This window comes from Urocitellus parryii, chromosome 6 (genome assembly GCF_045843805.1).
Source record: "Urocitellus parryii isolate mUroPar1 chromosome 6, mUroPar1.hap1, whole genome shotgun sequence".
Taxonomy (NCBI): Eukaryota; Metazoa; Chordata; class Mammalia; order Rodentia; family Sciuridae; genus Urocitellus; species Urocitellus parryii.
The window spans coordinates 111565840-111582232 of NC_135536.1; the positions used below are offsets into that span (position 1 = coordinate 111565840).

Sequence of the window (16393 nt, forward strand, 5' to 3'; positions counted from 1 at the left end):
ATTTGTTTTAATTAGTGATACATGACAGTAGAAGGCATTTATGCACTTTGATATATCACACTCAGATGGGATATAATTTCTCATTTTTCTGAGTGTACATGTTGCAGAATCATATTGGTCACGCAGTCACATATATGCATACAGTAATAATGTCTGTTTCATTCTACTATCTTTCCTATCCCCACATCCCCTCCCCTCCACTCCCATCACTTCCCTCTACCTAATCTAAGGTAACGCTATTCTTCCCTAGTGCCCCACCCCCACGCCTTATCATTAATTAGCAAACGCATATTAGAGAAAACATTCAGCCTTTGGTTTGTGGGATTGGCTTATTTCACTTAGCATGATATTCTCCAACTCCTACCCTTTGCTGGTAAATTCCATAATTTTACTCTTTTTTAAGCTGAGTAATATTCCATTGAGTATATATACCATATTCTTTATTCATTCATCTATTGAGGGATGCCTAGGTTGGTTCCATAATCTAGCTATTGTGAATTGAGCTGCTATAAATATTAATGTGGCGGCATCACAATAGTATGCTGATTTTATTTCCTCTGGACATAAACCAACGAGTGTGATAGCTGGGTCAAATGGTGGTTCCATTTCCAATTTTCTGAGGAATCTCCATACTGCTTTCCATAGTGGTTGCACCAATGTGCAGTCCCACTAGCAATGTATGAGTGTACCTTTTTCACCACATCCTCACCAACGCTTATCATTGCCTGTGTTCTTGATGATTGCCATTCTGACAGGAGTGAGATAAAATCTTAGTGTAGTTTTGACTTGCATTTCTCTAATTGCTAGAGATGATGAACACTTTTTCATATATTTGTTGATCAATTGTATTTCTTCTTCTGTTAAATGTCTGTTCAGTTCCTTTGCCCATTTATTGATTGGGTTATTTATTTTTTTGTTTGTTTGTTTTTTGGTGTTAAGTTTTTCGAGTTCTTCATATATCCTAGAGATTAATGCTTTATCAGAGGTCGATGTGGTAAAGATTTTCTCCCAATCCATAGGCTCTCTCCTCATTTCATTAATTGTTTCCTTTGCTGAGAAAAAGCTTTTTAATTTGAATCTATCCCATTTATTAATTCTTGATTTTAGCTTTAAGAGTCTTGTTAAGGAAGTCAGATCCTAAGCTGACGTGGTGAAGATTTGGACCTATTTTTTCTTCTCTTAGGCACAGGGTCTCTGTTCTAGTGCCTAAGTCTTTGATCCATTTTGAGTTGATTTTTATGCAGGGTGAGAGATAGAGGTTTAATTTCATTTTGCTACATATGGATTTCCAGTTTTGCCAGCACCATTTATTGAATAGATTATCTTTTCTCCAGTGAATGTTTTTGGCATCTTTGACTAATATGACATGACTATATTTATGTGGGTTTGTCTCTGTGTCCTCTATTCTGTACCATTGGTCTACATGTCTATTTTGGTGCCAACACCATGCCATTTTTATTACTATAGCTCTGTAATATAGTTTAAGTTTTGGTATTATGATGCCTCCTGCTTCACTTTTCTTGCTAAGGATTGCATTAGCTATTCTGGGTCTCTTATTTTTCCAAATAAATTTCATGATTGCTTTTTCTCATTCTATGAAGAACGTCATTGGGATTTTAATAGGAATTGTATTAAGTCTGTATAACGCTTTTGGCAGTATGGCCATTTTGACAATATTAATTCTGCCTATTCAGGAGCATGGGAGATCTTTCCATCTTCTGAGGTTTTCTTTAATTTCTTTCTTTAGTGTTCTGTAGTTTTCATTTTAGAAGTATTCCACTTCTTTTGTTAAATTGATTCCCAGGTATTTTATTTTATTTTTTTAGGCTATTGTATATGGAGTAGTTTTCCTAATTTCTCTTTCAGTGGATTCTTCGCTGATGTACAGGAATGTGTTTGATGTATGGGTGTTGATTTTATATCCTGCTACTTTGCTGAATTCATTTATTAGTTCTAAGAAGTTTTCTGGTGGAAACTTTTGGGTCTTCTAGATATAGAATCATGTCATCAACAAATAGTGATAGTTTGAGTTCTTCTTTACCTATTTGTATCCCTTTAATTTCTTTCTTCTAATTGCTCTGGCTAGAGTTTCAAGGATGATGTTGAATAGAAGTGGTGGATGAGGTCATCCTTGTCTTATTCCAGTTTTTAGCGGGAATGCTTTTAATTTTTCTCCATTTAGAATGAAGCTAGCCTTGGGTTTAGCATATATAGCTTTTACAATGTTGAGGTATGTTCCTACTATCCCTAGTTTTTCTAGTGTTTTGAACATGAAGGTGTGCTGTATTTTGTCAAATGCTTTTTTCTGCATCTATCGAGATAATCATATAATTCTTGTGTTTAAGTCTATTAATATGATGTATTATGTTTATAATTTCTGTATGTTGAACCAACCTTGCATCCCTGGGATGAATCTCACTTGATTGTGGTGCATTATCTATTTAATATGCTTTTGTATGCAATTTGCCAGAATTTTATTGAGAATTTTTGCATCTATGTTCATCAGGGATATTGATCAGAAGTTTTCTTTTCTTGATGGGTCTTTGTCTGGTTTTGGTATATATTAGCCTCATAGAATGTGATGAGTGATCTTAGCCTCATAAAATGAGTTTGGAAGGGTTCCCTCCTTTTCTATTTCATGTAAAACTTTGAGGAGTTTGGTGTTAATTCTTCTTTGAAAGTCTTGTAAACTCGGCTGAGAATCCATCTGGTCCTGGGCTTTTCTTAGTTGGTAGGCTTTTGATGGTGTTTTCTATTTCATTATTTGAAACTGATCTATTTAAATCATGTATGACCTCCTCATTTAGTCTGGTTAGGTCATATGTCTCTAGAAACTTGTCAATGTATTCAATATTTTCTATTTTATTAGAATATAAATTTTCAAATAGTTTCTAATTATCTTCTATATCTTTCACCAACATGCTGACAAACACACCATCATCACTCCTATAATTCTTCCTCTGAGTAAGTACTGGTAAATTCCCCTACTCGGTTTTAAGCCACATGATCAGAAATACAGCAGTGCCCTGTTATTTGCAGGAGATAAATTCTAAAATCCCAGGGGATGCCTGAAACCCCAGAGAGTACCAGCCCTATCTACACTGTTTTCTCCTATATGTACACATTTATGATAAAGCTTAATTAACAAATCAGGCATGGTAAGAACTTAAGAATAAAATAGAACAATTTTAAGAACATATTGGAAGAAAATTCATGTGAATGTGATCTATCTCAAAATAATTTATGGTCCTGCGCTCACCTTTTTTCTTGTTGATTGTAGGTAACAATGCACAGAAATTGAAACCTCAGATAAGGGGGGATTACCACATATGAATATATCAGGATCTCACAGTGTGATTGTCAACACAATATGGTGGTGCAACCTGTAGTCCCAACTACTTGGAAGGCTGAAGTGGGAGGATCATTTGTGTTCACCAGTTTAAGACCAGCCTGGGCAATGTAGTGAGACCCTTTTACCTATATATATATGTAAAAGATCAGGGCCACAGAGCTATATTCTCTATATTTTCTTAATGAACACTAATAATAGTATATGTGGATGTGTTAATATGTAACACTACCTTTAGAATTAACTTTTTTCTTTTTCAAACTTTTATTGAAGAATAATATATAAACAGAAAAGCACACAAATCATATGTGTTCAGTTAAAAGAATGTTCACCAACTGAATACATTCATTTAAACCAAAACTCATATAGAGGACAATGCCAGTCCCCCAAAGTCCTCACAGTCCTTCAATCACTGGCTCTTCCCACTGCTTCATTCTACTGAAGATGATAATTATTGTCTTGTCTTCTAATGGTAGAGATGAGATTTTGCTTCATATAAAGGAAGTCAGATAGCATTTTTGTTTCTAGCTTCACTTTATCTTGTTTGTGGGATTATGTATACATGATTATAGATCATTCCTTCTCATTGCTGTATAATATTCCACTTTATGAATATTCTACTATTTATCCACTCTACTATTGATAGGCATATAATTTCCAGATCAAATATTACAAATATGAATAGTGTTGTTGTGAATATTGTGGTACTAGTACATGTGTTTTGGAAAACATATGCACACAGTTTCTGTTGGGTATTATTATGTTTGTCTGTTTTGGTTTTGGTACCAGGGATTGAACCCAGGGGCATTATCCATGCACAAGAAAAGTACCCCCAACCCCTCTGTCAGTGGTTATTAATTATATGCCAGACATACTGTAGTCAGGGTTTCTGCATGTTTGATTCCAATTTCACTTATTTTTAATATATTTTTATTTGTTCCAATTAGTTATACATGACAGTAGAATGCATTTTGACCCATCATACATAAATGGAGTGTAACTTCTCATTTGTCTGGTTGTAAATGATATAGAGTGACACGGTTCATATAATCATATATGCCAAATTTCACTTGTTTATAAACAGATTTTAGCCAGGCATGATCATTGACTTTAAGTCCCAGCTATTTAGGAGGGTGAGGCAGGAGGATCACTTGAGCCCAGGAGTTTGAGACCAGCTGGGCAACATAGTGAAACCCCATCTCAAAACAAAAACACATTTTATTATTTATTTATTGCCCAAAGGGATATCATGCCAAAACTTAACAGATCACAAACTGCCCATAAGTTTGAGTTTAGTGTAGATCTCATAATTAATTTCCTGCTATCTTTGTAACTGAAGAACATACCCAGATTTTAAGGAGAATCATTCAAAACCTGCTCTTCTTTGTATCTACCCCTCTGGAGGGTTGGGGATTTTCTTGATAGTCTACAACTGAAATGGAAGATGTAGAAATAAGCTAAGGCTGCTATTACTACAACTGTTGCCCACAGCCTGCAAACTCCACATAGTGTAAACTGCCGCAGTCCGGCTGCAGCAAAATAAGGGGGGGGGGGTGACGAACAACTTGTGTACATTGATACAGCAGGAGTAGGAGCCATTTATTGTAGGACAGGAGTGGTATTTATACATTCCACACAGCTTATCTTAATTAGCATAAACTAGATACATCAGTCAACTAATAAGAAATCTCCACCCTTAATGGTTCGCTGGCCTTACTTGACAAACCACTACCTCTGGCATTTTGCCAGGCGCCATCCAGACTTGTTTACAGTCTCTAACAGTAAACATCAGAGTTCTGAGTCCAGGGGCATGAGGATAGCCTGCATCCTCCTTAAGACTAGATTCTGGGCTGGGGTTGTGGCTCAGTGGTAGAGTGCTTGCCTTGCATGCACAAGTTCCTGGGTTTCATGCCCAGCACCAAATAAATAAATAAAACTAGATCCTCTTGGTCTTCTTACCTGTGTCTTTATGGTCCAGACTCCCTTGGTTCCTTCCCATTTTTCTGAGCTTGATTCTGAAGACTTTGAATTATTTTACCTACCCAGTTTTCTTTTCATATGTCCCAATACTGCTCAAATCCAAACCAAACTGAAGATAATAACATACAGTTTCATTGTTTGCTTAAAGCTAATGTTAAAAAATTGAACTTAGGGGGCTGGGGTTGTAGCTCAGCACCATATATAAAGTAAATAAATAAAATGAAGGTATTGTATTCAACTACAACTTAAAAAATCAAATATTTTTTAAAAATTGAACTTAGGTTTAGCAACAAAATACAAGTTTTAATCTGTATGTTGAGGTTCTATGACGGATTTTGTTTGAAAAAGGATTTGTTTAGATTCAAAATTCAATTTGTAGGTTACAGTACTGCTGCATCTCCCTGCCTCCCTCCAGCCATCCTTTCTGCTATCCCTGTACATGGGTAAATATATCTTGCCTGTACGTAAAAGCTTAAAAAAAAAAAAAAAGGAACTTTTATCTAATATGGAATCCTATAAAGTTCATAGGGAATCCTATAAAGTTCAATCTATTTACATGACTACAAGGACCCTCAAGATTTAGGATATGATAGCGGGTGCTTAATCAGTGTTTGTTGAATGAATCAAACCAGATAATATAAAACCAGCTACATAATCCTACATGCTCCTTGACTTTTCAGCAACAACACTAATTGTTTTATGGTGCTTACACATAATTCACATAAGGTTTTTCTGGACATCTCATGTTATTTATGTATGGCCTCTCCAAACACAAGTTAGGACAAATGAGAGGAACTCTTCTTCAGAAAGTAGGTGTTATAGAAATTATCACCTTAACAGGCTGTCAAGTGCGAGAAAGGTTTTCCTGAAGCAACAGATTGAATACCAGTAACTGAGAATTATAAAGGCTGATAACTACACCAACCTGCTCTGGTGTTCACCAGGTTCTTGGGAGCGAGTACTCTACACGCCTGTACGCTCACCCAGACACATGGGGCATTCTTTTAAAATAATCTTTTTATCTTGAAATATCTAGGACTTGTTTGACAGTGAACAGGGAAGAGAGAACATGAGTGTTCTCCGACATTACCAGCCAAGGTACATCTGAGGTCTTGGCTCACTTCCTTGAGGACATCTTCTCAAGTTCCACAAGGTCAACTCAGGATTTCACCCGAGCTCAAAGACTGGAAGGGGCTTGAAAGGACCTGGGTTTGAGTTCTGCCACTCACTAGGGCGGTAATTTAATTGTTTTACACTCTACACCTCATTTTCAAAGTGGTAAAGCCTCCCCGGCTCCAGGATTAATAATGACTACCGGGGGTCACAAGCAACAATTTAACTACCTTCCTTACGCAGGGGCCCCTGACTCTTCCGCGCGGGCAGCCCCTCCAGTCCCTGCAGGGCTCCGCTCCCGGGACAGGGGTTCGTGGGAGGACGCGGGCACGCTGTGCGCACGCGCCGCCGTACCCAGGGGGGATCCTCCGGCACCCGCACGGCGCCCGCTGGGCGTTCCCGCCGCTCGCTGCGGGGGAGCGGGCACGCGCACGCGCGCTCCGGAGGCCCCGCCCCCGCGGCAGGCGCGGTCCTACTTTCTCCGCGCGGCGGGTTATGGAGGCCCTGCGGCGGGCCCACGAGGCTGCGCTGAGACTGCTGCTGTTCGGGCCCTGGGCCTCGGGCGCCGCCTCCCGCCCGAAGCCCCGCGCCTCGGAGGTGCTGACTCGGCACCTGCTGCAGCGGCGCCTGCCGCACTGGACCTCCTTCTGCGTGCCCTACAGCGCCGTCCGCAACGACCAGTTCGGCCTCTCGCACTTCAACTGGCCTGTGCAGGGCGCCAACTACCACGTCCTGCGCACCGGCTGCTTCCCCTTCATCAAGTACCACTGCTCCAAGGCTCCCTGGCAGGACCTAGCTCCGCAGAATCGCTTCTTCACAGCGCTCAAGGTCGTCAACCTCGGTGAGTGGTGACGGCCGCGACTACCCAGCGAAGCACGTCCGCCCAAGGCGGTCGCACTGTCCTCTAAGCACGCCACCGACGTCCGCGCTCGTAGGCCAGAGCCGCCCGACCCCGCACAGGCTCGCGGGCCCCGCGCTGTCCGGCCCCACCCCCAGGGCGGCCTTCTGGGACCCGCCTTCTGCACCTGTCCTTTGTATTCCCCCAGGAAGTGCTTTGCCGCTGAGCTGTTGGCTGCTGGACTGTTTGTCCCCAGAGTGGGCTTGCCCACTGGCCGGTACTGCGGGTCCATCCAGCACCACCGAGGCAGGGAGTAGGCCAGCGCACGTCCTGCTCCTGGGAAGGCCCTGCACTGGGTAGTGAGGCGGGTGTAAGGAAATGTCCCCACTGCACAGTGGCACTCCTGGTTAAGAAGTGTCTCAGTGCATTGCAGGATTAGTTCCCCTGAACGTCACTGTGTGGGTGCGTTTATAGGACAAAAACTGAAACAACTTTTTAAAGTTTGTTTTCTTTATATGAAATCTCACCACGTTTGTTTTATTAAATGGCCTAAAGGTTTTCCCTTAGCATATTAGCTGCCTCCAGTCCTAGATCTGGAGGGCATTTAAAATAACCTGCCTCTTTAATATTTGTATGTTTTCCTGGAAACATTCGTGACAGTATTTTCTTTCACTGGATGTTTATTTTCTTTTGATTCAATGAAAGAGAGGCATGGACATGGACATTTTATAGGTCAAGGAAAAATATACGGCCTCAAGATACTTTGGATCTGTTGGTAGCTGATAGAAAATTGATCTATATTTTAGTGATTCAAAATCTAGACATGGAAGCTGAACCATGTTACCAACTAGATATAAAGCCAGAATTAAACGCTTGGTAGCTGCACTAATATTGTAAAGTCTGAAAGGTCATTTAATTTAAATATGGCACTGTATTTTTACTTATAATAATTCACATGTTTCACTGATGGGATTTTTGAGCTATTGCTTCATTGGGACTGTCCTAGGCTCAATTCAGTAAGAAAAAAGATTATTTAGCAACCGTCTAATCCTTTAAAAGTATGTCTTATTGTTTGACTGATGGACTATACCAAACCAATTTTGAGGCTGGCAAAAAGTTGATGAGTGAGGTTATTTAGAAAATTAAATGCAGAAGTATTTGGAAAAACTGGAATGATAACTAGATTCAAGAAGAATGAGTTTAACATTTTCATAATCAGAAAAAAAATCATTCTTTCCCAAATGTAAGTAATAGATTATGAAAAGTATCATGGTGAAGCTATAGACAAACCATATAAACTGAATGCCTTTAAAAAAAAGTGTAACAATTAAAAATTCAACATTTTGTTTAAGATCATCTTAATGATTAAGGGCTTCTCTTTTAGATGTAGATATTAAGACATTTTAAAAAAAGAAAATGAAAACCTTTGAGAACAAACAACAGTTGTTTTATTATGTGGAAAAGGTCTGTATGTTCTTTTTGGAAATTCTAAAAATCCTGCTTAAATGGGAATAAGAGTTTTAAATGCAGCAAAAAGGAAAACTTCTTGCTCACGTATGCTTTAAAACAAAATGGTTTACAACAATAAAGAGAATTTTTTTTTCAGGACTTTTTAAAGGGTACTGTAATTCCCAATTTGGTAACATTTAGTTTTTATTTTTGTCTGAAGGAAGGGAGTATGAATTAGAATCCTTTCCTGTTCTCTGATATACACTTGCCCCTCTGGATCATCAAGTACGTTAATAAGAATATATATTATCAATAAGGATTTTATTCTTTTTCTTCCTTTCCAAACTAGTAATTATCAGAGTAATTCATTTTTCCATTTTGTAAATAATAAAGATTTCTGTTTACTCATTTGTTCTCTTTCTCCTCCACCTTCCCTTCAATGAAAGCTGACATTTTACTGATGGTTTATCAGTCTGAGTATCCTGCTGGGAAATAGATTGAGATTTAAGAAAAGCAACTTACCATTGAAATGAATGGGTAATCAGAGACTTACTACAAAGTTCTAATTTTTTTTAAGTGCTTAATTTGACAGTGGTTTACCTACTGTTCAACTGACTCAAACTGAATTATTATTATTTTCAAGTTAATTTTTATGTTCTGTGTTTCAGATAGTCTCGAAAAAATATAATCTTTCATGGAATCTTATAGACTATAAACCACATGAGAGATATGCAAAGAAAAAAATTTATGTATAAATTATAGAAGTGGCAACTCTTCTCATTTAGTGTATCAGTCTTTCTGCATTACATAAGTAGATGGCAGAGAAAAAGAAATACAGAATTTCTGACTCCCCATATCACAACTTCATCCTCTGTCAAACAGTATTACTGATTATTAGTTCCTAGTTGTTTTTTAATAAGAGATAATGTAGCTATCATTAAACTAGCAATCTTTAATCAGTCCTCTGTTTAGTTGAAAGAACATTGGCCATTTATTTGTGTGATTTTTTTTCAAAAGTATGAATTTTTCAAAATATCAATATTTTAATTGAAAACTGAAGTAAATCGTATAAAACAAAATTCTTAGCATCATCACCATTCCTTAAATTTATAGCCTCAGCATTATCTTAAAAGGCATATTTTACCCTTTTTAGAAAATTAACAGTTGCTTCTAGAGTCTGTTTCTCCTCCCTCACTGCATTGTTTTTCAGTTTTTGGAGTTGTATACTGCACTTTGAATTTATTTTTTATAACAACTGCTCCCTGTCCTCCTTCCTCACTTCTGCCTATGTTGTTCCCCTATTTCATTTGTCTACTTCCTACCTAACTCTAGTGCCACTTACTTCTTCCTTCCTTCCTTCCTTCCTTCCTTCCTTCCTTCCTTCCTTCCTTCCTTCCTTCCTGTATAAAAATTTACAAATAGCTTTACTACCTAGTTTTTGTGAAATTTTTGTGTCAGTCTCTTGAAGTGTTTGAGATTGTTTTGGGCATTCTCCGGGCAAAGAAGGCAACATACTATAAAAGGCTTAATTGGGGTTTTAGGGTACCTTGTGATAATAGCAAACTATGATCCAGTATATCCCTAAAAATAGATAAAACCCAGCCTGAAACAGGGCATATTTTTCTCTTTCCTGAATCCCAGCTACTGATGCTTCTCCTGATTAATCTGTGGCATCACAGAGGCTGGAATGCAGTTCCAGGGGGGAATAAGCACAGAGTAGTCCCACACACTTACACATGCAAAAAGAGTATGACACATGAGTATACTTCTGCAGAAAAATAAGAGAAAATTTAGCAAAATTATCTGTCCTGAACATGTGCTGATTTCCCTATTAACTAGAAAGAAGTGATTTTCCAAATGTGCAGCTAAGCTTTTAGATTGTCTTTTTCTGCCCATTTTGCACACGGGAGCAATAAAATTAATACTTGTGACTAGCATACTACATTTGTCATTGATTCATGCGGCTGTGGTTTTATACATATGCTTCTAATATATTAGTAGTCATTGATTTTTAGTGCCTTAAAAATACAGGAATTGTGAAAGTTCGTTTTGTATGTAATACAGTATTGTATGCTTATGAGGGTTTAATCCACATTCTTGGGTAGTATGTGTTTACTTTCATGTATGACAAATGGCAGCTAATCTCAAAAGCAGCAAAATATTATCAATGGCAATATTCCAAAGAAACAATGTGTTATTCCAAATAGGTTGAAACAAGATTGTTTTCAAATCAATTGTAGAAATTCTAATGAGAATATTTTTTCTCATGCTTGTTAACACTGAGATCTTTTGAGTTAGGTTTTGCCTTAGATTTTGAAGATAGCTATTTGACCCAGTTTCTAAGTTGTACAAAAATTACTTTAGCCATCAATATTACTATGTATTTAAAGGACAGTAGAGTTGACCTAGTAATTTTTAGCTCAAAGCTAATAATCAGGAGCATTTATAACTAAATTAATGACTATTCTTCTCCATTTGCGTTTTTGTGAAGGGAATATAGAATTACTTCATAATTACTTGAAGGTAATGCATTAGGGAAAATTAAAATTTACTTCAGCCTTAGCTACAGTTTTGAGAATCTTTAGGTTCACATAATTGCCATGATGTTTGACAAACATAGATGAAATTATAACGTGAGTATTTGTTAACATTACTGACAAGTGTTATATGATTAGTAATGTGACAAATACATGGACACATGAATAGTAAGTATTGATGTTCACAAGTAACATATTCGTTTGTTTTCTAGGTATTCCAACTTTATTATACGGACTTGGCTCCTGGTTATTTGCCAGAGTCACAGAGACTGTGCATACCAGTTATGGACCAATAACAATATATTTTCTAAATAAAGAAGATGAAGGTGCCATGTATTGAAAGTGTGCATTGGAGAATATAAATATCTGTGGATTTTCTCTTGTGTGTATGTGCAATATTTATTTTTGATCCTTCAGAATAAAACTTTTGCAAACACCTTTTCTTTCTATGGTGTCTGGCTCTTTAAGATGAATCATTATCCTCAAGAGGTGAAGCTTTATATAAGTTGCTATATATTGCAGATGGGAACTACAAACACATGAAGCTTCACACTAATGTTCCCTAGAACTAGGTTAAATGACAGATTAAAAAAATGATTCTATTACATAGATTCTATGGATAGGTGTTAATAATTTAAATTGAAGAGAAATATAGATGCTCACACAAGAGGAGGGAGAAAAATCTTTTATATGACATTGGGAAAAAGTAGAAGATATCTGGGTATATGATGGAAATTTATATCATATCATTGGCAAATCCAAAATTGATGAGAATCTGTTTGTAATTTAATATCTAAAGTATTCAGCTGCCACAATTTTGCATGGAAATATTTTAAAGCTCTTGTGAATTTATCTGGAAGAGGGATTGCTGAAACTTCTTGTTGCTTAAACAATCCCACAGTATTTTTTTTTAATATAATAACAACTTGGGTTAATGTAAGTGCAACAAGGTGAAAGAAATTAGGACTTACTAAAAATTAAAATAACATGCCAATAAAGCTATGAGAACAGTTAAGATCTAGAAATATCCAGAAAAATAAATTTGGTAACTGTTTATAAAAGCAATTAACTTAAATGGTACATATCCAAAGACTTGTTGGCAATGGGGAGTGGGCTGAAAATTTAAAAGACCTGATGGCACTTTTGCATTAGAATTTTATTAAGTTAATTGCATTTTTGAAAGCAAAGTCATTAAAAAAAATTTATCCTTGGGGATAGTCACAAAGTACCCAGATGAATGGTAAATTTCAGAAATTTGGAGTAATTTAGGGAGAACTAAGTAGAACTATTTAATTTCTAAACCAATGGGTGTTTAAGATTTATGATCTCTCATAATTACAAACATACATTATATATCATTTTATGATAATGTGTTGCTGATATTCTACAATGTTTACACATTTTTGTAGGAAAACTTTTTATAAAATTTCATCTAACCAACATTTGGATGCTTACTCCTGGCAAGTGAATAGAGAAAGTGAGCAGAAGCGCCATAGTAATGAACTAATGCAAACTGGCTTCCTCAAAGGTTTTCATGTTAAATGCACTACTGAGGATGAACTGTTCTTCAAATATATGTAGTTTTCACTTGTCTAAAAGCATGTCTAAATATCACTTTAATCAAGGAAGTACTTACGCCAATATATTTGGTCCAGACAAACATACTTGGCACTAGTTAAATGAATGGCTTACACTAAGGAGATAGTGTTACATTAAGCTTCATTAATAATAAAACTGACTATTAGCATTTTGCAAGGAAGGCTAGAACTGATTTCCTCTGTAATGGGCAAAGTTAAATAACTATAGCTCATAAGTTTTAAGTCAAATACTTCTCATTCATTGCTGCTGATCTTGTCAATACTTGCTGTAAAGGTTTGGTCCCAACACAAGGCTGATAAAATGGTTTTTAATTACCAGACTATAAATACAGCTTTTCAGTAAAGTCGTACCTCTTTTCACACAGGCCTGTTTGATTTCTGATAATTTGTACTGCTGACTCTGCTTACCTGTTTTTCAATAGCTATAGTCAGTGTGACTTCTTGTCCATATGGTGATAGGTAAGTCTCCTTGGAGAACATCTTTGACAAACTACCTTATTGATCTCTGTAATTCTCTGCTGCTTGCAGCATTAAATAGAGCCCTGATTTCTTGTCTGATGTGCTCACTGTGTAACAATTAAGCAAATGTAATATTTTCTTGTATTACATGAAAATCAATAGACCTCTTGCTCTTATGGAGTTGATCATGGTAAAGGATGAACTCAGTGGTGGCTAAGGGCATAGTTCAAAAATTAAAATATCATTCATCGGATTTAAGACTTAATAGTAAGACTTTAATATGAAAATTGCTTCTTATTAAACAGTAAATGTTTTAAGTTTTTTCTTTAAAGTTGTATATTACATAGAAGCATTGTGGCCTGAAAAGGATAAAATATAAATGCTGGAAGCCAGGACGCTCTGTCTAATTTTAGTATCAGTGCTGTCTTTTTGACCTAAGGATAATAACTCCTTACCTTGTGTCTTAGTTTTTCCTTCTGTAATGTGAGAGGAACAACATAAGAGCCCCTTCTAACCCAAATGTGTCATGATTATACTTGTAAGCACATTTTTATTTCATTAAAAGCTCTATTTTTGTAATCCACCTTTTTCTGATCCTTATATTTATAAAGGACTACACAGAATAAAGTATTTCAGAAATAAGGCGAGGTGGGGAGATGGAGAAAAACTGAAGCCAATTTGTGGGTGTCTACACCCGTGCCCACTCACCTACAAGGGCAAGGAGGCTCCTGAGTGGGCCTTGCTCTTCTGGATGTCAGGATTTCACTTAGTTAATGAAACCATTAATTCAGCTTTTCTGCCTATATTTATTTTATTTTGTCTTTAAAATAATCCATGCAAAACTTATTAAATGAAGATATGCTTTTATACAAAACCTTGCATCTCTCATTATCCTGATATAAATCAGTTATCAAGTATTGGAATAAATTTCTAGATAAAATTTTTAGTTCCTGTGTAAGTTCTGAACCACTATTAAAATGCAGTAACAATTGGGAGAATGAAAGAGATTGCTGATATAAAATTGCTGTTTTTTCCAGTGTACATTTCCTAAAATACCAAAATTGTATAAATAGTTATAATTTCTTTCATTGCATATTTGGCTATTAATTGACTGTTTTTGCTAATTATTGATGTCTGTAAAAATTGAAATATTTTTTCATAAAAGCCATATGTATTAAGTCCATTTTATTTCATGTCATTTATATTTATGTTCACCCTAAACTGTAAGCATGGAACATCTATAATTCTGCATAAAATACCTTTTCAATCTACTAAAGAATGAATGACGTGTAGATGAGTGGGATGACATAAAAGTCAAGGATCTTGGTTTCACTTCACTTAAAAGCTAATGCAGATAACAGAAACCTTATCCTAAAGCTAGTGGATCAGGTATCTACTTTTTTTCAGCACTTAACATTGAGACAGTAATGACATTTGGGAGCATCTTAACCTAAACAAGTACTTAGCATTACATCTCACCTGGGTCAACAGTCTAGGGTATCAGAGTTAAACTGTGTTACTGTAAATTAATGGAAAATGTAACTGCACTTTGCTGAAAGATCAATGTCCAATAAAGGCTGCACAATCAAATCTGTTGCAATGATTGAGGTCTTTAATTGCCTTTCAAAGATAAGGTGGTAATCAACACAGCTTTAACTGATCTTTTTTACTAGTTCAATTACATGCTAATGACTAGTGCCAAGTCAGAATCTTTAACTACTTATACTTATTAAATCTTATGTTAGCAATGAAAAATTACTTAAGCTAAACAATCAATAGCATACAAATCTTCATTGCTATATTTCAGTCTTCTACTATTTTATGTGCTTGACAAATGTTTCACAAGAGCTCTCCCAATACCAAGAAGTGTTATTAGTAGTGACCATAGTCTAAAGATTACTTTTCTAATATAAATTAGAAATCAAATTAGATGTTAAATTTTTCCTTTAATAAAAAGGTGGCTAAAATAGTTTCCAATAATATATATTTGGCCATCCAACCCCAACACAGAGCTTTGTTCTGCTAATTGAGAATACTAATACAACTGGACTAAAATCTAGGTGGTTTTTATTAAGTTTATTTCCAAATGTTTCATTAGGTTTTTAGTCATGAAATTTGATTTCACATAGAGCCTACAAAATTCTTTTGTTCTGAAAAAGGATAAAAGTAAACTCAAATGACAAATGAAAATATACATAAATTGAACATCAGAATTTAAAATTTCTGTGCTTCAGAGGATGTGATCAAGGAAATAAAAAGACAACCCACAGAATAGGAGAAAATATTCACAAATCATATATCTATAATGGATTTATATCCAGCATATAAAAAGAACTTAAAATGCACCAACCCAACTGAAAATTGTACTAAAAAAATACATGTCTTCAAGAAGATATACAAAGAGCTAATAAACACATGCAAATCAAACCCACAATGAGACACCACTGCACATGTATGTACTTACTAGGATGACTATAACCAAAAAGAAGTGTGGGCAGAATGTGGAGAAATTTGAACCCTCATAAATTGTTAGTGGCAATGTAAAGTGAATGAAGCTGCTTTGGAAGTTTCACAGTTCCTCAAAATCTTAAATAAGGAGTTGTATGACTCAACAATTCTGCTCCTAGGTATGTACCCTAGAGAACGGAAAACATGTCCATGCAAAAACTTGTATAAGAATATTCATATTAGTATTATTCAGGCAATAACAGGAATGAAGTATGGACAGATGATGAAAAACATTAATGAACTTGTAAACATTGTTAAGTGAAAGAAGTAAATCATAAAAGAACTCATATTGTACAATTACATTTATATGAAATGTCCAGAATAGGCAAATCTATACAGACAAAAAGTAAGTGATTGCTAAAGGTTGGGGAGTGACTGCAAATGGGATAGCATTTCTTTAAGGGGTAATGAAACTTGTAAAATTGATTGTGGTGATGATTGTAAAATTCTGTGACTATATTCAAACTATTGTACACTTTGAAAGAAGTGTATGGCTGGTGAACTGTATCTCCATTAAGCTGTTAAAATTATTAAAGCACAATTAATGTTCAATGGGTACAGA

At 36.0% G+C, this 16393-nt stretch overlaps 1 protein-coding gene across 1 annotated transcript; it reads left to right on the plus strand.

Annotated features, from left to right (window-relative positions):
* The first annotated feature begins 6879 nt into the window (after window positions 1–6879).
* C6H15orf61 (chromosome 6 C15orf61 homolog) lies at window positions 6880–11702 on the plus strand. The gene is made up of 2 exons (XM_026408840.2): window positions 6880–7283; window positions 11479–11702. Exons 1-2 carry the CDS (start codon window positions 6938–6940, stop codon window positions 11604–11606), a joined length of 474 nt encoding a protein of 157 aa, XP_026264625.1. The 5' UTR covers window positions 6880–6937; the 3' UTR covers window positions 11607–11702.
* The last annotated feature ends 4691 nt before the right edge of the window (window positions 11703–16393 follow it).

Bases quoted from the DNA above. Each gene is read 5' to 3' on its own strand.
- C6H15orf61 (XM_026408840.2), top strand. From the start codon at position 6,938: ATGGAGGCCCTGCGGCGGGCCCACGAGGCTGCGCTGAGACTGCTGCTG. The intron at 7,284-11,478 runs GTGAGTGGTGAC...TTTGTTTTCTAG, and splicing joins GCTCAAGGTCGTCAACCTCG to GTATTCCAACTTTATTATAC.